This window comes from Kogia breviceps, chromosome 12 (assembly GCF_026419965.1).
Source record: "Kogia breviceps isolate mKogBre1 chromosome 12, mKogBre1 haplotype 1, whole genome shotgun sequence".
Classification (NCBI taxonomy): Eukaryota; Metazoa; Chordata; class Mammalia; order Artiodactyla; family Physeteridae; genus Kogia; species Kogia breviceps.
The window spans coordinates 72,200,106-72,224,999 of record NC_081321.1 but is presented as its reverse complement, the minus strand read 5'-3'; the positions used below and the strand labels follow the sequence as shown (position 1 = coordinate 72,224,999).

General features: G+C 35.8%; 2 protein-coding genes across 3 annotated transcripts in view; one reads left to right on the top strand and one right to left on the bottom strand.

Annotated features, from left to right (window-relative positions):
- Window positions 1–22,348, bottom strand: part of TMTC3 (transmembrane O-mannosyltransferase targeting cadherins 3) — a 58,470-nt gene extending 36,122 nt beyond the window's left edge. Inside the window, exons 1-6 of one of the 2 annotated variants that reach the window (XM_059080098.2) lie at window positions 21,576–22,348; window positions 12,712–12,928; window positions 10,194–10,412; window positions 8,762–8,861; window positions 3,458–3,573; window positions 2,838–3,010 (exon numbers count right to left, since the gene is read on the bottom strand). In XM_059080098.2, the coding sequence (XP_058936081.1) occupies window positions 2,838–3,010; window positions 3,458–3,573; window positions 8,762–8,861; window positions 10,194–10,412; window positions 12,712–12,900 (797 nt within the window). In that variant the 5' untranslated portion in view covers window positions 12,901–12,928; window positions 21,576–22,348. Of the gene's footprint in view, window positions 1–2,837; window positions 3,011–3,457; window positions 3,574–8,761; window positions 8,862–10,193; window positions 10,413–12,711; window positions 12,946–21,575 lie in introns of those variants that run through there. The other variant, XM_059080097.2, reaches the window with a different exon arrangement.
- Window positions 21,987–24,894, top strand: part of CEP290 (centrosomal protein 290) — a 98,970-nt gene continuing 96,062 nt past the window's right edge. The window contains exons 1-5 of the mRNA XM_067009839.1: window positions 21,987–22,159; window positions 22,674–22,803; window positions 22,955–23,032; window positions 24,018–24,087; window positions 24,449–24,495. Coding sequence (XP_066865940.1) covers window positions 22,702–22,803; window positions 22,955–23,032; window positions 24,018–24,087; window positions 24,449–24,495 — 297 coding nt within the window. The 5' untranslated portion in view covers window positions 21,987–22,159; window positions 22,674–22,701. The remainder of the gene's footprint in view (window positions 22,160–22,673; window positions 22,804–22,954; window positions 23,033–24,017; window positions 24,088–24,448; window positions 24,496–24,894) is intronic.

The following is a 24,894-nucleotide window of genomic DNA, read 5'->3' as shown; positions in this document are numbered from 1 at the left end:
AGGAATACATTAAGGTAAAGTTCACATATGGCACCTATTTAAAAACTACCAGGCATGTGAAGAAGTAGAAAAATACAATTCATGAGGAGAAAAAGTATTCAATCTAAATTGACCAACAAATGACACAAATGGTAAAATTAGTAGATAAAGACATTAATGTACTAGAACATGTAGAAACATGGAATGTACAAAAAAGGCCCCAGAAGAACTCAAAAAGAGACGAAAACAATGTCTGAGATGAAAAATAACTAGAAAAAATTAAGGGCAGATTAGGCTATGCAGAAAAAAGATTAGTAAACTTGAAGATACAACAAAAGAAACTATACAAAATGAAAATGGGGAAAATAGCTTTGGATGGAAGGGGAATAAACAGAGCATCAGTATGACTTCAAGAAGCCTAAAATACATGTAATTGGAGTCCTAGAAGAAGAGTGGAGAGCAAAGTAAAAAATATTTCAAGAAGTAATTTCCAGGGCTTCCCTGGTGGCGCAGTGGTTGAGAATCCGCCTGCCGATGCAGGGGACACGGGTTTGTGCCCCGGTCCGGGAAGATCCCACATGCCGTGGAGCGGCTGGGCCCGTGAGCCATGGCCGCTGAGCCTGCGCATCCGGAGCCTGTGCTCCGCAAAGGGAGAAGCCACAACAGTGAGAGGCCCGCGTACCGCAAAAAAAAAAAAAAAAAAAAAAAAAAAGTAATTTCCAAAATTTATATAAAGTAAGACCTACAGATTCTAAAAAGCTCAATTAACCTAAGCACAAGAAACAAAAAGATAAAAGAAACATTAACTGAAAGTTTGTACCTTTTGTCCATCTTCACCCAAACTTCCAGTTATAAGATAAATAAGTCCTGGGGATGTAATGTACAGCATGACGACTGTAGTTAACAAGACTGTATTGTGTATTTGAAAGCTGCTAAGAAAGTAGATCTCCGAAGTTCTCATCAAAAGGAAAAAGAATTTTTGTAATTATGTGTGATGATGGATGTTAACTACTTATTCTGGTAATCATTTATCTCTCTCTGTGTGTGTATAAAACCATTATATTGTACACCTAAAATTAATACAATGCTATATGTCAATTATGTCTCAATTAAAAAATATATATAAGAAGAGAAACAATGATAAACTATTAAAAGCAGGCATAGAAAAAAAAAGATACTACATACAGAAGCATAAAGATAAGGATAAGATTTCCCATTTAAAATAACACAAGCCAGAGAATACAGAGCAACATTTTTATATTAGTGAATGAAAAATAGTCAATGTAGAATTCTACATTCGGGAAATATTTTTCAAAAATGAAGGTAAAGGGCTTCCCTGGTGGCGCAGTGGTTGAGAGTCCGCCTGCCGATGCAGGGGACGCGGGTTCGTGCCCCGGTCTGGGAAGATCCCACGTGCCGCGGAGCGGCTGGGCCCGTGAGCCATGGCCGCTGAGCCTGAGCGTCCGGAGCCTGTGCCCCGCAACGGGAGAGGCCACAACAGTGAGAGGCCCGCGTACCACAAAAAAAAAAAAAAAAAAAAAAAAAGAAGGTAAAATAAAGATTTTTTAATATACAAAAGCTTAAAGAATTCATCACCAGCAGTCCTACATGTCAAGAAGTGTCAAAGGAAGTCCTTCAGTCACAAGGAAAAATGGTGCCAGATGAAAATCTTGATCTAACAAAGAAATGAAGAACACTAGAAATGGTAACTCTACAGGGTAAAATAATTTTTAAATTTAAATCTCTTCCAAAGATAATTGTTGAAAGCAAAAGTTAATAATGTATTGTCAGATTTACAATGTATACTCAATAAGAATGTATGCAAATAGCACAAAGGCTAAGTTCTTATTTATAATAAGTATATATTTATATAAAAACTTATTTATTGTATATATATTTGCACTACATATGCTGACATTTATACTATATATACTTGCAATTATAATATGCCTTTCAGATAAACTGTGCTAAGCAAAGGACATAACCAAAAAACCCTAAAGCAATCACTAAAAATACACAGCAAAGATATACAGCTAATAAGCCAACAAGGAGCTAAGAACGTAGTATTACAATATACTCAATTCAAAAGAAGAGAGAGAGAAAAAAAGGGAACAAAGAACAGACAAGACAGAGAGAAAACGATTAGCAAGATGGTAGATTTACAACAAAATATCAACAGTTGAACCCCATTTAAAAGACATAATCTGACCAAACGAAAAAGGAAGACCCAACTATATGCAGCCTACAAGAAATCTACTTTAAATAATAAAGCTATAGATAGATTTTAAAAGTAAAAGATAAACCATGTAACACTAACAAAAGATAGCTGGAGTGATTACATTAATATAAGGCAAAATGAATGTCTTAGTAAAGACTACTACTGGAGATGAAGCTCATTTAATAATGATAAAGGGATCAATTCATCAAGTGGACATCACAATCCTAAACACTGATACACTTTATAATAGAGCTTTAAAGTACATGAAGCAAAAACTGATAGAACTGCAAGGCAAAATAGACAAATCTACAGCTATAGTCAGTGATTTCAACATCCTTCTCTCAATAATTAATAAAACAAGTAGACAAAACTCACTAAGGATACAGACGCCTTAACCAGTTTTAGGGGGGTCATTATCTTGACTGTGATGTCTTCATGAGTGTACACGTATGTCAAAACCTATTAATTTGTACATTTTATATATATGCAGGTTTTAAAAAAGTATTAATTATACCTCAATAAAGCTGTTAAAAAACCTCAATGTAAATCAAAGACTTTCTGGAACATTTACAATCACTTAAAATGCAAAGTTAAAAAAAAAAAAAAGATGGAAGAAAACAAAAGAACCAGAATATCATACCTGGTGAATACTGGAAGTTGGGATTGAATAACCTGGACTCTAATCACAACAAGTAATAGTGTACTGAACATCAAAACAATGAGTTTTATTAGTGTCTGCAGCATGGAAAATGGAATACTACCCTTTCCGCGAAGAAACTGTCCAGCAGTAGTACATAATAATGGCAAAGTATACTAGAAAAGGAAAAAAATGTTTAAGTAACAAATAGCACTTTACTGTAATTTTTCAACAATTATCATACTTTCTAAATGCAAAATTAAATAAAAACTGACCAAAATTATAAAACCAACATGGAGCAAATGGTGGAGCTGATAATGAATAAAACTGAGCCCAATAATCTTATCTAATAATTAATTATACTGTACAGTATTACTGTTGCTTAATGGTTTCATTATTGAAACTTAAAAAGCTGTTCTTAAAAAACTGAAGGTGTAATATAAAATGTTAAGTAATTTTCAGTGGGTATGAAGGCAAAATGTGCTTGTTTCTTGCAAATTTTTAGTAATCATAATTGGTAAACAGACCAATTTATATAATAATACATTTAGAAAATAAGTTTATTATAATCTGATTCAAATAGGATAAAAGATAGCAACAAGGAAATTTAGATTTCTCCTTACCCCCTGGGCAATAAATACTTCATACACACAGCAAATTCCCACAACTGTTATTCCCTGCTCTTTACACAGTGTTGCAACAGCCACTAAAAACACTGTCAACGCGATAGGAGTCCACACTGCAATTTAAGAACAGAAAAATATAAAAACACACAAAACAATTTTATAATATCATAAAAGGATATTTTAAGTTAGACAACTATTAGACATTACTGAAAAACTTTGTGATTCTATATTCACATTTGTTATTTTCCACTGACATACTTTATATTTTAAAACATATTTAAATGCTATAATTTTTGCTTTATATATTAAAAAAATCAAGATATATAATTTGAACTAAAAAATTTTTGTGGACAGGAAAACTATCTAAGCAAATGCTAACATTTAAAAACAAAGGTAGAGCGGCCAATCTGGAGAAGAGAAACTTAAATGGTTGAGTGTGATAATTAATGAACTATCAATTTGAAATGAAGATAAATACCTGAAATTATCATACAGGTACCTATATACTTTATTATATCTGTGAGTAATTAAAAAAAACTTGAAAGTGAAAACTACTGGGCAAACTACAGTACCATTCTTACTAAAAAAAGACTATAAAAACTAAAACATGTTAGCAATAAGCATTTAAATCAATACTATTCTTTAAAAATTTTGTAACAGAATATTCACAAGTTCTATTTAAGTGGAAAACCTACTTCATCAATTTTAAGTAAATGTCTACTACTTAGTAGTAATTTGATTAAAGAACCATGAATTGTGAGAGTAAATCTGGATCTACTACTAACTTGCTTTGTGATTCTGGGCAACTTTTCTGAGCTTTAGTTTTCTTATTGGAAAATACGATTTCTAATTCTTTTCCAATTTAAGAAATATATGGTACTTTGATTGTGTGACCTCAGTTTTTATTAAGGACATTAATCAAAGTAAAGTCAAATAACTGACTTAAATCCAGGTATAAATAAGAACAGAATTCATGAATCTAATACATTTTTGTCCCTGGGTTTCATATAGAAACATCTGATTTTTGTTTTTTGGTTTTTTTTGCGGTACGCGGGCCTCTCACTGTTGTGGCCTCTCCCGTTGCGGAGCACAGGCTCCGGACGCGCAGGCTCAGCGGCCATGGCTCACGGGCCCAGCCCCTCCGTGGCATGTGGGATCCTCCCGGACCGGGGCACGAACCCGCGTCCCCTGCATCGCCAGGCAGACTCTCAACCACTGTGCCACCAGGGAAGCCCAGAAACATCTGTTTTTGAAATCATTTTCAATTTTAAAAAACTCTATAGACTAACATTACCGAAAGGAAAAACAACTAAAAAAAAATTGAGAACACTATTGGAAATCCTAAATATTGATATAATAGTGTTCCTTCCTCAAAAAAGTATCTCATATTCTAATTAGGCCTAAACCATCAATATTAATGTAACAGATTATATCAAGGGTTGAACTATCCTGCTAAAGTCACCAAGAAATTCACAGAGCAAAGAAATTAGTAGATGATTATTTACAAAACAAGTTGGACCTTGAAGGATACACAAGACATCAAAGAACTGGGAAAGGGGTATGTATGAATAAAGGAATAGAGGAGGGAATAAGCTTGACAAATGAATGATACAGATGATACAGAATGGTATGCCTGAATGGGTATGCATAGATTAAAAACTAGTGGGAAACAATGGCCTTGAAAATAGGTATATTAAACAGTTTATATAACCAGTTTGGCATATTTCATTGCATTTCAATCACCTTATGGGATATGAGGGCAGGTGCAATCGTACTCATTTTTAAGATGAGGAAAGAATTTTGGAGGTTTAAAAAGAGTCATGAATAGTAAGGAGACCATGACTTTAACTTGGTTCTTCTGATACTAAATTCAGAGTTTCTCACTAATTTGTATTTTCACTCCAAGGAAGAGAAATCAAACAGCTGCCTTCCAAGATGCTGGATTCAATCTAAGCAACTAATAGTTCTAATAAAGGCAAACGTTTTGCTGAAACCAGTCACTTCAGTTCTTTGCTGACTAAATTACTTTATGAACATATACATTTTGATTTTTATAATCAGGTCTCTGTGGCTAAAGTTACCATGTGTGATTTTGTCCAAAACAAGTACCCCTGCTAAATAAGTTGACACTGAAAAAAAAAAATACATGTATAAGTGTAGAATCAATTTCAATCAGCAAAATCTATTGCAATTTCAAAATATAGGTTTCCAAGCTGACTTTACATGTGTAAAGATACACACCTTCAATAATCATGTATTTAAATAGTTATTTTAAGTATTTACTGCATTTGTAGGGAAGAGAGATAACAATAAATAAATATGTTTTGTCAAATGGTGACCTAAGTATTATAGAGAAAAACAGAAAGTGAAGGGAAATAAAACAGAGGGGGGAAGATGAGTGGCACTACTGATGACATTTGAGCAGAAACCTAAAGTAATGAAAAATCAAGTGCAATGGGCCTAAGATGAATGATGCTTGTGAAAAGGGTATGGGACATGAATAAACCAGAATTTAAGGTGATTAAATAATTACAAATTGAAAATCTTTGCATAGGACAAACACCTTAGATAGAATGGAGAATACAAAGATGATGACAAAACTGTGGTATCAGGAGTGGAATAATGTAATGTGGCATACAAAATATCATAGGGGAAAAGAGGACAGAGAGAGGTCCTGAGCAAGTTTCAGTATGTTTTCAATTAGAATTTAAATTATATTACATTCATTCACCTAATCATTTCCTCAACAAATATACACTGAACACTTACTGTATACCAGGAACCATTCTAGGAAATGGAGATAAGAAAGTGAGAGAAAGTTACCCACTCTAATGAAGGTTATATTCTATTGTAAGAGAACAATGAATGGGTTAAAAAAATTATGTATTTTTAGATTTAAAATGAGTCTTATGAGAAATGTAGGTTAAAGGGATAGAAAGCAACATGATTTGGCTTTTGTTTTGGTCAAGTGGTAAACTAGCATGACCTGTTGACCTTTCCCCAAAATCAAGCCTAGAAAGATTGAGAGGAAAATATGGCTTCTAAGATGTTAAAAACAAAAAAAAGAGAGAAATTCCTGGGTATTGAGGGTTATCTTAAACATGTATGTTTGCATGGGTGTTTCGAGGGACTACATCTAAGGTAGGGAGTGAGAAAATTTTTTTAAACGTTTTTCCTAGCCAATCCTGACTGCCCTGGGTAAATCATTATTTGCGCCTTTACTGTAGAAATCTGCAGCTACCGTAGGTTGTGGGTGTTCCAGGGATTAAATGAGAATACTTCAGAAGCCCTACTGGGATAAGGAGTAAGATATTTTTTAAAGGTACAAAATGACCAACCACTCTTCAGCAGTCTCTTCCACCCACAGATCTTCCATCTAAATGCAGGGGGGTGGTAGACTGTCCTGTTCTTAATGCTGATTCTCTTTAAGAGACTACAGCAGGTGGTTGGTAGGATGGTAAAAATAGTGATCAACAGTGGCCCTGGGGAACCTGGAGATCTCCACCCTGGATTTTAATGAGTCACCAGATGGAAAGAGTGGTGCTGGTCTTTCTCTTTATTATACACAGTGGTTGATAACTTTCAGAGAACATGTGGCCTGAGCTCACAAGCCAAAATAAGTAGATACCTGAAGGGTACCACAGTTATAAAAGAGAGAGCACAGACATAACATCAACATACATGACTGATTAAGAATTAATTGAAAAGACTAAGAATTTAAAATAAGTAATTCTAAAGGAAATAAGGAAAAATACTGCAGTTATAAAGAATAAGAAATCATTAAAAAGGACCAAGTAAAATTATTAAAATATAGTAAAATGAAAGGGTATTTTAGTTAGAATGAAGAACTTCTCTAAGAGGGAGACCGTTGAGCTGAGGCCTGATGATGTAAAGAATATAAATGAAACAACTATGTGAAGATCTAAAGGAAGAAAATTCAAGAAAGAGAGTACAGCAAGTATAAAGGCCAGTGCTTCACCTGTTTAAGAGTAGCAAGAAGGTCTGCATGGCTATAGTGAAGTGACTAGGGCAAAACTGCAGGAGACATGTTTAGAGAGATAGGCAGGAGCCTGATCATGGTCTTGAAGTCCACAGTATTTTCTAAGTTTATCATTCATGTTTTGCTTAGGATGGTATTTAAAGACGATATTAGTTTGCAATTCTATAATAGCTACTGAACTACCTCTCACTGCATTACAGGCAACAGGGAAAATAGGAACACTGCTTCCTATGAGCCAGGTACTCCTTTAAATCCCTTAATATGCTTAACTAATCCTTCTCAACAGGTAGGGACTATTATTATCTATATTTTATAAAGAAACTAAAGCACAGAGAGGTTATGTAATCTGACCAACATAGTAAATGGAGCTACTAAATGGTGGACCTGAAATGTGAAACCAGATTCCAGAGTCCATGCTTTGAACCACTATGTTATATTGAACTCAAAACTGTTTTAAGACGGCATTGGCATAGCAGCAAGAGGGAAACCTACTCATATTACAAACCTAAGAAGCTGTTTAGCTAAATTGCTTATCTCTTGAAACTTTGTTTTCATAATACAAAATTAAGCTCCTTATCATCAGTGCCTTGGGTTTATAGTGAGAAAATTCTCCAAGAACATAGAAAAAAAACTCAGCATTAAAATTTAAGATTAACCAAGTACAGGTTAAGGTCATAATGTGCTTCACATTATGTGCCCTTTCATGCCCATTGGGCCCACACTCTTAAAAAATCATTTTTATTGTCTGGAATTTGTTTTCTGACATCATTAGGGCTAATGGGTTAATGTATACAAAGCGTTTTCCAGGGTAGGCTACATGGAGAGGACTCATTAAATAGTTGAACTATGATCAACACATAATAAAAGTTATACTCTAACAGGCTTTTAACTTTGCCTAAACAATACAATTCATAGCCTTCACATGTGTTACTTATAGAAAGACAACTGAAGTATTGTTACTTTAATCATTTACAGGTAACAGCAAATGGAACTAAGAAGGATCCTAAAACTCTTATATTCTAGGGAAATTTTAAAAACTTAGATCAAATAGAAACTGTTAGTCATGATAAAATATAAACTACAAACAGTAATTTTTAATATTGACAATGTCACATACTCTTCTTACGTCCTGACAATGTCACATACTTTTCTTATGTCCATAGATGCTAAAGTACAATAGCATGATATATAAAGATAAATACCAAAAATGGCATATGTTTTATAAGAACCACTTGAAGTAAACAGAAATTACTTGATCGAGTTTTATAGCTAAAGTAAAAAGTTAAATGTTAGAAATTTACCTATGGAATTATCTGGTCCTTTTGATTTGGTATATGACAAAAAAGCAGCTAGAAAAAAGATAGATGACAACAGTTCTGCTCTTCCTACAACACCTGTTACCTAGAAAGGGAAGGAGAGGGATTCATATTAACAAAAAGCATCTTGAAAATTTAACTATAATATAATTGCAACAGCAGTTTAATTAGAAATTAAACTGTCATAACTTTTCAAGTGCACATTTCTGTTTTTTAAGCATTCTTTGAGTGCCCTCATGTGGTGAATTTGTATGTCTTCCATAAAAGTAAATTTATCAGTGACTGTTAACAGTTCTTTTATTATTCTGAAGTAATTAAAGACTCAGAGGAAGTCTCAAAAATAGTATAGAGAAGTCCTGTTTACCCTTTACCCAGCTTCCTCTAATGGTAACATCTTACACAATTATAGTACACTATCTAGATGTAGTTCTTACATGTTTTCTTAAAATACAAGTGTTCTTAAAATACAAAAATATAATAAACTCAATACATTATAGCTCACAAATAAACTTGCAAACTCAAATTTAAAAAGACAATAAACTTTAAAACATCCTTTTAAATTCAAAAAATTTAAAGCCCCAAATCCCTTTAAAGTATTCTGAACTCACTATAAAACTTAAAACAACCTATTATTTTTGTAGATGTATAGAAAAATGTTCAGCTAGACACCAAAAATTTCAAGATACTGGGAGAGACACACAACTCCCCTCTAACACACACACACACTCAACACACATATACAGACACAGACACACACACCCCGGCAGAGTTTAAGCATACAGACTAGACTCTTGTTTAAAATTGAAAGCTTGTAACAAAGCAACTGAAGAGGACTCTTTGCTCTGCTGAGAGGCAATTCTGGAGTCTCAAGATTACCAAGAAAAATATAGTTAATAGTTTGTGAATATGCTGGTGATGAGCATATTGGCAATAGTAGAGACAGCTCACAATTTTTAAACACATGGCAATAGACAATAAGAAATTACTGAGCATCATTTGTTAGGATATCTGTCCATGTTTGCATGTATTTTGATAAATTTTCATCCCTTACGTAAGTTTCTCTTATTATTTTCTGTCCTTTGAAACAAAAAAAATGACAAGTTGAAAAATATTTAAAATCTTTATTCATAAAAAAAGTTAGCAAAGAAAATACTGTATTCAGTTATATTTTACATCGCTAAAGTTGAGTGATTACATCTTATGTTCCTGAATAAATGTTTGTTTCAAAATTTGTTTTAAAAAATTTTACCTAGTAGGACAGTTAGACTCTACACTAGTAAGTTAAGACACTGTACTAATAGGAGTCTTCAAATACTTGGATTAAAGTCATGGTTAATTTTTTTTTCCTTAAAAATATATACCATTATAGACATGTATAGGAATAATGCAAAAAACATCAATTTATAGTTTTACTTACTGCTTCTGTGTGTACTGGGTGCACTGCAAAAAGTAAAGAAGCAATCACACTACTCCGGTTATCCAGAAAGAGTTTGCAGACTTTAAGAAATATCACACTAACCACAGCATGAAAAATCATATTTAGGAGATGATATGACATAGGTTTCAGTTCACTAAACAAATAATTTAAGCGAAATGTCAATACTGTTAAGGGACGGTAAGACTTGTGGCTTCTCTCCTAAAAGGAAAAAACAATCATCAATCATTGGTTATTAAAGTATCTCGGTCCTTCTGGGTACATAAACTAATCACTGCTTTTACTACAACTGGCTGAGAAATAACAGTAAAATAATGAAATGCCCCAAGAATAATACAAACATAAAAGATAGCTCTATGTGGTTTTTTTTTTGTGTTTTTCTATTTCCTTTGCACAAAAACAAGGCAATTTCATCTCTGATATATAGTAGTCAACGAATTAACAGTAAAAGACCTAACTACTAATTCCTCTTCAATACACAGATTTTAAAAAGTAGGACAATAGTGATATTAATCAAGTTGTGGCACAGGATTTCTCTCCAAAGCCTGCTACCCAAACTATTACCAATACAAGCATTCATGTAACTGCTGGCTAGATCTTCAAAAGAAAACATAAGAACAGAATGCTTACCCAGTGCAGTTTAAACAATGATGACTCAAAAAGGTACTGTCTAGTTGTCTTGTGAAAAAACACCTCAATAATGTATAAACCTGAATATATTAAACCAAACATACTACACAGAGAGTAATACAAGAGCAAAAACTTTCTTAGAGAATAGATGCCTTTGTTATTGCAGTCTCTATTGGCAATAAATCAAATTCTATGTGAGGTACTGAATTTCTTTATAAACTGAAAGTTACATTTAACAAGAAATATTTTTACTCTAAGACAAAATCAAACCAGATTTAAGAATAAAACACACAAAAAGATATAAAATATTATCCTATTTATTTTTTGTAATTTTTTATAAAGGCATCCACACTCACCTTCTTTGCTCTCCTACCTCTTACCATATTTTGCTGTAACTCTGGTATGTAGCTATAGACTTAAGCCTGCTCATCCCCAATAAGGAACATTAGGAAGCACAAGAAACAAACATTTCCCATTTTGAAATTAAAAGCATTTTAATATCTCTGTCTGTATTAACTATACACAACATGAGTGCTATCTACCTAGAATGCATTTTCCTGCTTGGCTAATTCCTGTACATCCTTCAAATTTCACCTCGAGCATACAAAATTGTTTTTAAAGGCAATGTATTGAACTGAAACGACTTGTAACAGAAAGCAGAAAAATGTTGTAGAAACCTTTTGGTTTCAAACCTTTCAGGTCAAAATCTAATGACATGATTAAAATCAAAGTAGATATTAGCACAAATTGGGGGAATGGACACATTATTTCTAAGAGTCTCTGGGGATAAAGGGTATGGGTAGAGGGGAATAAATTATCTAGAAAATAATATATGTTATAATAGGACCATATTTTCCCCTTGTTATCAAGACTTATTTCTTCTAAAGGCTAGAATTTGGTGAGAATAGGAAAGGTTACAGGAAAATAAATAAACTGCTTATTTAATAAGAAAAAATACTTGTTTGTGACAAGAGGAATGAAAGATTCCATACCCCTCCTTGAGAAGCTCTCAGATTTGGAGAATGCGGAAAGGGGCTAAGAATGACAAATAACAAAAAGTGTTATATGTTATGTTTCAACAACTATGTGCTATGTACTACAGACAGATTAATTAATTAATCCTCAAGGTATTATTCTTTTATAGATCAGGAAAATGCCCCAGTCATCTAAAAGCTGTGTTCCCACATATTTCACAGTTTTTACATGATAGAACTAAAATTAGAATCTAATCTACATGATCCCAAGCTAACAAAGATTTAATCCCAAACAGTTTAACACTGACCTTCAAAATAAAGTTACTGGCAAAGTAAAAATATCTCCATAAACATGAACTAAATTTTTGGGTTCTCAATATAAAATCAAATTAAGTATTAGGTAGGAAATATGGCACAAATTAAAATTTTTAATAAATCATTTTTTTCTGCAGAAAAATAGGCAATATGTATACTTAGCATTTTTACCCTTAAAGTCTAATCTATTTATATTGAAGTTACATATATTTTTAAATGGTTAAATACCACAAGCAGTCATCTCTTCTGCCTGACTCATAAGAGAGAAAAAAGGAAATAAAGTCCATTAGATTTGTGTTACGCCTACTGTTCTAACACATTTTGTTTTTACACACAGATATTATTTTTAAACAGATTAAGCCAAGGTACACAACCAAGGAAAGAATCAAGTACTATAAAAAATATGATCACATTTTCAACTTCCTATTTATTATAAACATGTTATGTCTCATATAAAATTTTTGAGGAAAAATATCCATAATTACTATGATGATGGTAATGCAATGTTGATAAAAAATTAGGAGTACTAAACTACCAGAATAATTTAAAATCTGAGATACATATAAGTAATATATACTTACTTCAGACATAGGGGTTCCCCAGAAATCATTCTGAAATAAAGTTTTTAAAGGTGTAGATGGATGCAGGTCTTTATTATCCAGTATTGCTGACACATCATCAAAAACAAAACCACAAAAGAGGCTGTTCCAATAGCAAGCAGCAACTATGCCTATTATTAAGGTTACTTCTTTGAGGTTGATATCAGCCATTTTTTCCACAAGCACTTGTGGACAAAATCTGGGGGGGGAAATCATGAAGATAAAATGAAATAAGTAACATTTTTTTCTCTAATAAGTACAGTTTTAATAGAAGAATAAGCAAAATAAAGATAGAATGCTAATTCTCACAGAGAATTAATTCTTTAAAGCTCAGTTCAAATTCCATCCACTTAAGGAGTATTAGCTGACCACCTCTCCATATTCCTAACCTAAGACAGAATTAATTGCTCTTTCATATGTGTTTTCATACCTCTAATACAGCCTTTTATCACATCACTCAATCTTTAAAACTATCTCTTTAGCTAACTAGATAGTGAACTCCTTATCAACTATCACAGGTCAGGTCACCTGGGAAACACATACATAAAAGATATGTATAATAAAAAAAACCAAATACATATAAGATACCTAAAAAAAACCCTGGCATGATGTGCTCCAGCAGTATCTAAATGAATCCTTGTGGGAAAACAAATACATACTTAAAAAGACACTGATCATGGGTTTTCTGAAATGTAAATAAAGCTGTTTAAGTACCTTATGACTATAAAGATCAACTATTACCTAAATCAGGAGTCCAAACTTGTAGCCTGAAGCCCTGTTCAGCTTGATCAAAAGCCTTTTAAAAATATTTGTCTTGCATGCCTTTATGCTAACTGTATACTAGCCTGTTTAACTACCGTTCCGTTCCTTTATCTTTTACTCGTTCCTCGGATTGAGTTATTTGATGGACTTACGTTATCTGCTTGGCCCCTGGGGCATAGGAGTAGTTTATGAAACAGATATAAACTATGGTTTTTCTTCTTCCCATTGCAACAAGTTTTTAATCTAGAGACTGGTCTTCATACATGACAATTCATAACTAAGTCATTGCTTTAGAAAAAATTCAGTGAGGGAATGTTTATAGAGTAAAAAGAACTATATAAACTGGAGAATACTGGAGAATCAACCCTAGTATAAAAATAAGGTTTGAAGGTATACTCTAAAAAACAAGCTGATGAGATACTTTTCTAGCTTGAGTAATGTCATTAGTATCACTTTAGTGTTATCACTTGTGGAGGAAAGAATAACGGTCAGCCAAATATGTAAATCATCTGAACCTGTGAATATGTTACCTCAGAGAGCAAAAGAAACTTTACATGTGTGATTAAATAGAGGGTTTTGAGATAAGGAAATGATCCTAGATTTTCTTGGGTGGGTCAATTCAATGATAAGAGACCTCACAAGTGAATGAGGGAGGCAGGAGACTTAAAAAAGCAGAGGTCAGAGTGATATGATGGCTGGCTGTGGGCCACAAGCCAAGGATTGACAGCAGCCTCTAGAAGCTGGAAAAGACAAAGAAACACATTCTTCATTAGAGCTTCTAAAAGGACCACAGCCCTGCTGAGGTCTCTATTTTAGTCTAGTGAGATCCATTTTAGACTTCTGACTTCCAGAACTGTAAAATAATAAATTTGTTATTTTAAGCTACTACATTTGTTAATTTGTCATAGGAGTAATAGGAAATTAATATATCACTCACAGAGCCAGAAGATCTGGAACCAGAGATATATCTGCAGGAATTCTGGGCAGATCAAAGAATAGGGTAGAGACCTTAAATCAGATATGAGCTGTATAAGAATATATATATATAAACACTTATGGGAAGGTATTGAAGTTTCTTGAGAATGAGACAGAAAAATTTCAGAATACATTAGACTTTTAAAAGAAATGTTAAACTGAAACCAACAAATCAGAAAGGAAATTAGCTGTACCTTTTGAAGAAGTCTAGTTTTCAATTAACAGAAAAATTACCTAAGAGTTTACCTTGAATCCAGAAGAAATTTAGCATCTCTAAATGGTATGGTCTTGTACACATTATTATCAAAAAAAAGTTGATGGTGTGTGTTTAAAGATTGGAGAGATTTGGCTCAACTCCTTCTCAACCACAGTAAAATGACAGTCAATATTTTTTTAAAAAGGAAGGCTATAAATTCACAAGGATAAAGACAATTGGAGAGGAGACCACAGCACATTTTGGAAGCTGGAAAAGGTAAAATGTTTAATAAGTGACTCAACAGAGATAAAGAAAGTGAATCCTTACCTGAAGGGGGAAAAGCTAAAAAGTTTTCTGCACTCCTGCCGGCATCATCTCAAAAACTGATGCCAAGGATCTCAGGAAGTAGGGCTAGGAAGAGATGGACTTCCCAGGTGGGGCAGTGGCTAAGAATCTGCCTGCCAATGCAGGGGACATGGGTTCGATCCCTGTTCTGGGAGGATCCCACATGCCACGGAGCAACTAAGCCCATGTGCCACAACTACTGAGCCCTTGTGCTATAACTACTGAAGCCCGCGTGCCTAGAGCCCATGCTCCACAAGAGAAGCCACTGCAATGAGAAGCACGTGCACTGCAACAAAGAGTAGCCCTCGCTACTCTTCTTAGTATAGTTTTAGACCCTCCAGCTATCTTCTACCAGTTGAAAACAGAATCTTATAAAATTTTACAACACTGAAAACAAAGAGAGGGTACTAAAAGCTTCCAGTAAGAAATAATGCATGTTCCATACCAAAGGTTAGGAATCCAAATACATCACTTTTTTAAACTAACAACACTAGAAGCTGGGGGGATAGGGAGGGTGAAATTCAGAAAACAAAAAGGGAATAATGCTTCAAATTTCTGATGGATAATAATTTCCACCTTAAAATTCAATATTAATAAACCCAAATTTGCCAAGTAGAAAGTAGAATAAAAATACTTTAAAACATTCAAAGTCTCAAAAATGTACCTCTAATGTTTTTCTTTCCAGGAAACTAATAGAAGAGATACCCCAATAACATGAGGAAGTATACTAAGAAACATAAAGATAGGGAAATCAGAAGATAAGGGATGCAACATAGAACTATAGCCATGCAAGCAGGTCTACTACCCAGGCAACAATGAGATAGGTCAGCACATTCCTGAATGACAGCCCCAAGAAGATATAACTGACAGAACACCTGACGTGTTTAAACACAGCATAAAGAACTATTTTCCCTTTAAACTGTGTGTGTGTAATCATAATGCAGAAAAACAAAACAAGTCAGGATATCTACCATAGTGAAAATCAAGTCTTGTGTATGGGGTCAGAAACCTCTCAGGTTGGGGTGACAAACTGCTGTTTGCTTAAATGTTCTCACAAAAAGAAACTTTAAAATTAATAGAGGAAAAATAAGTAAATTAAAACTATGGTTTTAATATTTTGAAATTATATTTGGGAATAAGATATATTTGATTTTTAGAGTACTTATGTTTAAGAGTATTTACATAGGGCAGACAGCAGAAGCAAGAAGAACTACAATCCTGCAGCCTGTGGAACAAAAACCACATTCACAGAAATATAGACAAGATGAAAAGGCAGAGGGCTATGTACCAGATGAAGGAACAAGATAAAACCCCAGAAAAACAACTAAATAAAATGGAGATAGGCAACCTTCCAGAAAAAGAATTCAGAATAATGTTAGTGAAGATGATCCAGGACCTTGGAAAAAGAATGGAAGCAGAGATCGAGAAGATGCAAGAAATGTTTCACAAAGATCTAGAAGAATTAAAGAACAAACAAACAGATGAACAATACAATAACTGAAATGAAAAATGCACTAGAAGGAATCAATAGCAGAATAACTGAGGCAGAAGAACGGATAAGTGATCTGGAAGACAGAATGGTAGAATTCACTGCTGCGGAACAGAATAAAGAAAAAGGAATGAAAAGAAATGAAGACAGCCTAAGAGACCTCTGAGAGAACATTAAATGCAACAACATTCGCATTATAGGGTGCCAGAAGGAGAAGAGAGAGAGAGAGGACCTGAGAAAATATTTGAAGAGATTATAGCAGAAGACTTCCTTAACATGGGAAAGGAAATAGCCACCCAAGTCCAGGAAGTGCAGAGAGTCCCATACAGGATAAACCCAGGGAGAAACACGCCAAGACACACAGTAATCAAACTGGCAAAAATTTGACAAAGAAAAATTATTGAAAGCAGCAAGGGAAAAATGACAAATAACATACAAGGGAACTCCCATAAGGTTAACAGATGATTTCTGAGCAGAAACTTGACAAACCAGAAAGGAGTGGCATGATATACTTAAAGTGATGAAAGGAAAGTACCTACAGCCAAGATTACTCTACTTGGCAAGGATCTCATTCAGATTCAATGGAGAAATCAAAAGCTTTACAGACAAGCAAAAGCTAAGAGAATTTTCAGCACCACCAAACCAGCTCCACAACAAATGCTAAAGGAACTTATTTAAGTGGGAAACACAGGAGAAGAAAAGGACCTACAAAAACAAACCCCCCAGTTTCATTTCTTTTTATGGCTGAGTAATATTCCATTGTATATATGTGCCACATCTTCTTTATCCATTCATCTGTTGATGGACACTTAGGTTGCTTCCATGTCCTGGCTATTGTAAATAGAGCTGCAATGAACATTTTGGTACATGAGTCTTTCTGAATTATGGTTTTCTCAGGGTATATGCCCAGTAGTGGGATTGCTGGGTCATATGGTAGTTCTATTTGTAGTTTTTTAAGGAACCTCCTCACTGTACTCCATAGTGGCTGCATCAATTTACATTCCCACCAACAGTGTAAGAGGGTTCCCTTTTCTCCACACCCTCTCCAGCATTTATTGTTTGTAGACTTTTAAAAGGCAAGTCTTTCTTGTGAAGTGATTTTGGTCAGATAAAACTGCTCATAAAACAACAGAGAAGAAAGAAGGCAGATTCAGGCAAGCGTTCCTGTAGTAAAGCCATTTATAAAATTGTCAGATAATTTCCCTTGGTGAGAACTGAATGATTCAGAAAACGTCATGAAAAATAATAGTGGGTTTTAGTGATTTTCCTCAAAATTATATATAGTGAGCAACTGAACTAGAACTTGAGTTAAGTTTCTTAGTTAACAGTTAGGTACAAACATATTTTAGTGCATTAGAGCCTAGACCCTAGCTAACTTGTTTCCTACTGCATCCCTGGTGTCTAGCACGGTGTATAAGCCCAAAAATATTGTTAGAATGAGTAAAGTAATAAAATTTAAGCAAGATTTTGCACTTAGTCGGGACTGTAATTGAGACCTGGCTTACAACCTTAGCTTCATTAATTATTATGAAATTGCTTAGGTTCTCAGAACCTGTTTTCACTTCAGAAAAATGGAAATAAAACTTGCCATTACACCAGGTACCTTCAGTTCCTGAGAATATAAATGTGAATAAGAAGGTGAAAGAAGTAAGGGTAGAAAAGACCAACACAGACAAAACGAAACTAATAAATAAATAAATAGAAAATAACAGTTGTAATGAATGAAAAAACAAGAAGAAAAATAAGGTGTTGCAATAAAAATAACAGATTACTACTACAAAAATAAATATGCAATTTTAAGCATAGTAAATGACATAATATGTGCTCCAGAAACATTAGCTTTCGTCTCTGCCTTCCCCTGCTAAATTATGAATTAAAAACACTGACTGTGGGAATTCCCTGGTGGTCCGGTGATTAGGACTTCACACGCTCAGAGCCGAGGGCGTGGGTTCGATCCCTGGTTGGGGAACTAAGATCTTACAAGCTGTGCAGTGTAGTCAAAAAACAAACAAACAAAAAAACAATGAACATGAAGAATATCTAATTCAAATTCTTGAGTAATCAAAGTTACATAATTAGAATATGATGATATTTAATATAGATTATAAGACTGAAGAATAAACACTTTACAAGTACTGGTTCCCAGCATGCTTGAGAAGGCAATATAGCAGTTATGAACATATCCTTTAGCCAGAAAGATTCGTGTTCCATCATACTATTTAAGTTGGAGCACAGTATTTAACCTTTCCGAACTGTGCTTTCTTAACTTAGCTGGAAAATGAGGATAAATTAAGCAGCTATTTCATTGGATTGTTATGAAGATTAAATAATGAAAAAGCTATAGTAATCAAAACAGTTTGCAGCTAGCATAAAAACAAACACGCAGATCAACAGAACAGAATAGGCAGGCCAGAAATAAACAAAGGAACCAAGAATATACAATAGGGAAAGAATAGTCTCTTTAGTAAATAGTGTTGGGAAAACTGGAGAACCACATGCAAAAGAATCAACTGAACCCCTATTTTTTTTTTTTTTTTTTGTGGTACGCGGGCCTCTCACTGTTGTGGCCTCTCCCGTTGCGGGGCACAGGCTCCGGACGCTCAGGCTCAGCAGCCATGGCTCATGGGCCCAGCCGCTCCGCGGCATGTGGGATCTTCCCGGACCGGGGCACGAACCCGTATCCCCTGCATCAGCAGGCGGATTCTCAACCACTGCGCCACCAGGGAAGCCCTGAACCCCTATTTTATACCACTCACAAAAATCAACTCAAAGTGGATTAAAGAATTGAATGTAAGACCTAAAACCATAAACCTCCTGGTAGAAAACAAGGGGGTAGGCTCCCTGACACTGGTCTTGGCAATTATTTTTTGGATTTGAAACCAAAAGCAAAGGCAACAAAAGCAAAAATAAATAAGTGGGCCTATGTCAAACTAAAAAGCTTCTGCACAAAAAAGGAAATCAACAAAATGAAGAGGGAACCTATGGAATGAGGGGAAATATTTGCAAAAATATATATACGAAAACAGGTTAATATCCAAAATATATAAAGAACTCTTAACAACTGAATAGAAGAAAAAAAAAACCTGGTTAAAAAATGGGCACAGGAACTTCTTCCCAAGAAGACACGTAATGGCCGACAGGCACATGAAAAGGTGCTCACCATCACTAATCATCAGTGAAATGCAAATCAAAATTACAATGAGATTATCAATTACTTTACATCTGCTAAGAATGGCCACCATCAAAAAGAGATAACAAGCATTGGCAGCAAGGATATGGAGAAAAGGGAACACTTGTGCACTGTTGGTGGGAACGTAAATTGATGCAGCCATCACAGAAAACAGTATGGGGTTCCTCAAAAAATTAAAAACAGAACTACCATACTATCCAGCAATTCCACTTCTGGGTATATTTCTGAAGAAAACAAAATCACTATTTTGAAGTGATATTCATTCAGCATTATTTACAATAGCCAACCCATAGAAACAACCTAAGTATAAATCGATAGATAAAAGGATAAAGAAATGTAGTATACAGACACAATGGAGTATTATTCAGCCACAAAAAAGAAATCTTACCATTTGTAACACCATGACAACACGGGTGGACCATGAGGGCATTACGCTAGGTGAAATGCCAGACAGAGAAGGACAAATACTGTGTGATCTCGTTTATATCTGGCATCTAAAAAAACCGAATTCATAGAAACAAACAGATCCGTCAACAGGTACAAACTTTCATTTAAAAGATATATAATTTCTGGGGATATAATGTACAGCATGGTTTAAAAAAACGTTAATGAACAATGTTTGACATATCATCTTTCAGTATAGGACTAGACAAAATTATAATTCCTACAAATCTGATGAATGTCTTTAAACGTATCTCACAAAATCAGTATATCTGTTTTTATTTTCTACTGAGCTATTTCAACTGAACGGTTTGGAAAGAAATCTATTGTTTTCAAAATTAAACTACAGGGCTTCCCTGGTGGCGCAGTGGTTGAGAGTCCGCCTGCCGATGCAGGGGATACGGGTTCGCGCCCCGGTCCGGCAGGATCCCACATGCCGCGGAGCGGCTGAGCCTGCGCGTCCGGAGCCTGCGCGTCCGGAGCCTGTGCTCCGCAACGGGAGAGGCCACAACAGTGAGAGGCCCCCGTACCGCGAAAAAAAAAAAAAAGTAAACTTCAATATCAATTATAGGGAATAAATGAAAGAAAGTGCTTAAAATAAATAAAGATGAGAGGCACTGCTCCAAAGAGTTGAAAATGTCATTTGGGTTTCTTTTTTTTTTTTTTTTTTTTTTTTTGCGCTACGCGAGCCTCTCACTATTGTGGTCTCTCCCGTTGCGGAGCACAGGCTCCGGACGCGCAGGCCCAGCCGCTCCGCGGCATGTGGGATCCTCCCGGACCGGGGCACGAACCCGTGTGCCCTGAATCGGCAGGCAGATTCTCAACCACTGCGCCACCAGGGAAGCCCTGGGTTTCAAGTCTACATCTTCTTCAGAAAGTTTTCCTAGTGGTGTAGCATACTCCAGCACGGCTAAGAATAGCCAGATGAGCAAAACTTGCACAAATAAGAGCTGTAAACACCTGAGAAGGCGTTTTCATATAAAGGCACTCTCCGTCACCAAGCAAGTGACAGCAACAGGGCTGGTGAGTAGTACTGAGGCCCCTTCTCTCTCCACCCCCCGCAGTGGCCTGGGCAAGTTATAACCTCTCCTCTCGAGAACCTTCCCTCTACACCTACTAGCTCCTCAGCCTTCAAGTCCTTCAATCCGCGAAGGTAACAGCGCTACAGGTAAGGCGCACAGGGTCAGAGGATGCGGCGTCCCCAATTGCTCACTCGCCCCCAAACCAAGATCGCGGTCCCCAGTCCACTATACAGATTCTGATACAGAAGAAGGCTAAAACTTTCTTCTTACAGAGGGCACCACCCGGAGCGTCGCCGGCAAACGCCCAAGGAGAGGGCGGGGTCTTCCCACCTCTTCTGAACTCCAGCCCCTACGTTAAGAGATTCTCTCAGCCGGTATCGCTACCCTCAACTCCTCCCCCACCGCTGACCGACAGCCCGACCTCACCTGGGAGCGGTTCTACCAGGGAATGGCTTAGAGAAACCTCGTGAAGAGCGGTCCGGCGAGAGACGCCACCGAAGGCACAGTCATGGTCCGCCTCGTTCAGCCGACCAGTGCAGACACGCCTCGGCCGCCGCGCCTCCCGCCTCGAGGCGGTTCCCCCGCACCCCGGTACCGTCGCAGCCTCCCGCACTGCACGCCGGGAACGGCCTATCTCCACTTCTCAGACTTCAGCGTCCAGGACGCCCCGGCCTTCAAGCAGAACTGCACTCTGGGATTTGCAGTTCTCATCCCAGGCCTTCTCCCCGCCCTTAACACAGAGTCCAGGGACCCCGCTGCGGAATCTAAACGTAAAGCATCACCCACGGTCGTGAAATGTAGGCGACGCTTGCATCCGGGCTCTTGTTCCGGCCTCGGCTAGGTGGGAATGCGTCGCTTAGCAGCCGCCGCCGCTATTACTCGCTCAAGATCGGTTGGCTGGATCGTGTCCGATTGGAACCGCACTGGGGAGCGGTCAGGCGTGGCGGCGGGGCTCGGCTGGGTGGTTGCGGTAGCTGAGGGGCCGCCGCTGGATGCCAGGCTTGGTTTAGGTGGGTGGATCCTGGAGAGCGCGGAAAGAGAGTTCTTCTCGCAAAGGTTCTTTAAGCCTAACGGCCCAAATAAACAACAGCCCCTTAGCCTTTGATTTGCAGTCCATCTGCCTTCCCTTCGCTTCAGCCCTGGTTTCTCCGGCCCAGCTGCACTCATTTCAATCGTTTACTCTCTCGCTTCCCCCCCCCCCCTTAATCCTAGCTCCTGTTTCTTAGAATCAGGGGTCAATTTCAGCCTTCCAAGCATCGCGCGCTTTGGCGGTAAGGGGGCGTGGAGGAAGGGGACACCGAATCTTATTTCTATTTTAGATTAGTTTAACCATGGAAGCCGTCATAATTTAGCCGATAAAATATCTGATGATTTGTCGCAACTGCTGTAATTTTGATCAAGGCTATTTTACCCGCATATCTGTTGTACAATTAAGGAGGCATACCTCTTTGCTAACATCGTGGAGAGTTGTAATAGCGTAATCTGTAAAAACAGTAATGCTAATAACTACTTGTATTGTTACAGAAAGTAAAGCACAGTGAAAGAATTCAAGATGCCACCTAATATAAACTGGAAAGAAATAAGAAAAGTTGACCCAGATGAGTTGCCTCGTCAAGAAGAATTGGCAGATAATTTATTGATTTCCTTATCCAAGGTACTTAATTGATAAATAACTTATAGGTATATACATACAACTATGATAGTCTAAGTTGTCCCTGAAATCACTGAATGGTACAACTGGAAGATTTCTTGTATTTTGCTTATGGGTTATAAAATTTGAAATAGTTGCTTTTTTCTTTACTTAGGTGGAAGTAAATGAGCTAAAAAGTGAAAGTCAAGAAAATATGATACACCTTTTCAGAATTACTCAGTCTCTAATGAAGGTTTGTATACAGTAGGTTTTAATAATAGCTTTGACTATTAGAGAAAGTGTAAGAATCTCTTCTTAGATAATTTAATCTCTGTGAAAATACTTTGTAAAATCTAAATGACCACTAAAAAATGAAATATCTTCAAATGTCAACTGAGAATTTTAGGTGAAAAACATTGCTAGTTTCTGCTCTAAAGTTCCTAAAAGAGTATGTAGGGGAAACAGAATGGTTATGTTTTAAAAAGCATAGGGAGGTCGTATGTTAATTATGTTACAGCTTGTTACAGCAGCTGACTACTGTTGGGATTTGTTAGGAGGGGAAGAGATTTAGGTGTGAGAAGACTTCATAAAGGTCAAAGGCTGATGAGTAGTTTTAGGTAAGTGGAGGGCAGTGGTAAAGTGTTAAGGAGATTCTAGAGCTGGAGGTTACTATAAATAAAAACTGGGAATAGAAAGTATGCATGTTCTTTACATTTAAGGAGACAAGTGCAGAAAGTTTATAATAGCAGGTTGTAGAGGAAACAGTTGGGTATAGTTTAGAATAGGCTGTCTAGGGCCTTTAAAGACGTATTTTATGATATCAGCAATTAGGAGCCATTAAAGGTTTTTGATCTATAATTGGTAGCCTCAAAAATATGCCTTAAGAGGGTTAAACTTATGAAGGAAGTTAGACAAAATTATGGACTAGAATAATGAAAATTAGAATAGAATAAAAGAGATAGTTGAAAACATTACAAAGAGAAAAGTTGCAATATTAGATGTAAGACTTGAGGGAAAAGAGGAATCAAAGATGTTTCAAACTCTTAGGAATCTAGAAATTATAGCCTTAAGAAATTCATCTATTCATTCAACAAATGTTTGCTGAATGTCTCCTTGTTCCAGGCACTGCAGGCAGTAAGTACTGGGATAGCAAATACAAAACAAAATTTTTATTTTCAGTACTTACATTCTAGTGTAAAGGCATACTGAAATAACTTTTTTTTATTCTTAATGTTTAGATGAAAGCTCAAGAAGTAGAGCTAGCTTTGGAAGAAGTTGAAAAAGCTGGAGAAGAACAAGCAAAATTTGGTAAATACCTTCGGGAAAAGATTATTATGGTGTTAAATAGTGGATTTCATTTATTCACTAAGCAGTGAAGAATTAGCTTTAATATATTAGGTTGACCAAAAAGTAAGATCTTATGGACAAATCCAAACAAACTTTCTGGCCAACCCAATATTTTATAAAATGTGTATAATCAGTTTATTTTGAAAGATTTTTCTAGAACTCCTATTTCCTGGCTCACATACAAAATAGTTATTTTCTTATGTTACCTTATTACAACCATGATGGAATCTTTAAATATTAATTTTATTATTTTATTGAAAATTATTGAAAAGTTTGTTTTGAGATAAATCTGACCAATTGAAACATTTATCTTTTTTAATAGAAAATCAGTTAAAAACCAAAGTAATGAAACTGGAAAATGAACTGGAGGTATGTTCTTTTGTATTCCTTAGGGTGTAATCATTGTAAATATTATTTTCAATTATTATTTTAAAATTTTTTCATTATAATTAGCTGGAAAAATCACTGGAATGATATTGTGTTTATAATTGTTCAGTATATATTTTACATGTCTATTTATGTATCTTAAATTCTGCTAAGGATTGCACATCCAATTGTGAGCAAAATAAAAACATTGAATAACCTCATGGAGCTTGTAGTACAGAGAAGTATACGGAGAGATTACTATAACTGAGGTGGAATGAGGCATGTTGGAATTTGAGGAAGAGTGACAGATGGGTATAGGAGAAGAAGTAGCTTTTGAGAAAGCCAAGAGCCAAAATGTGAATGTATTGTTAAGGAACTGAATACATTGAGATTACTGAGACT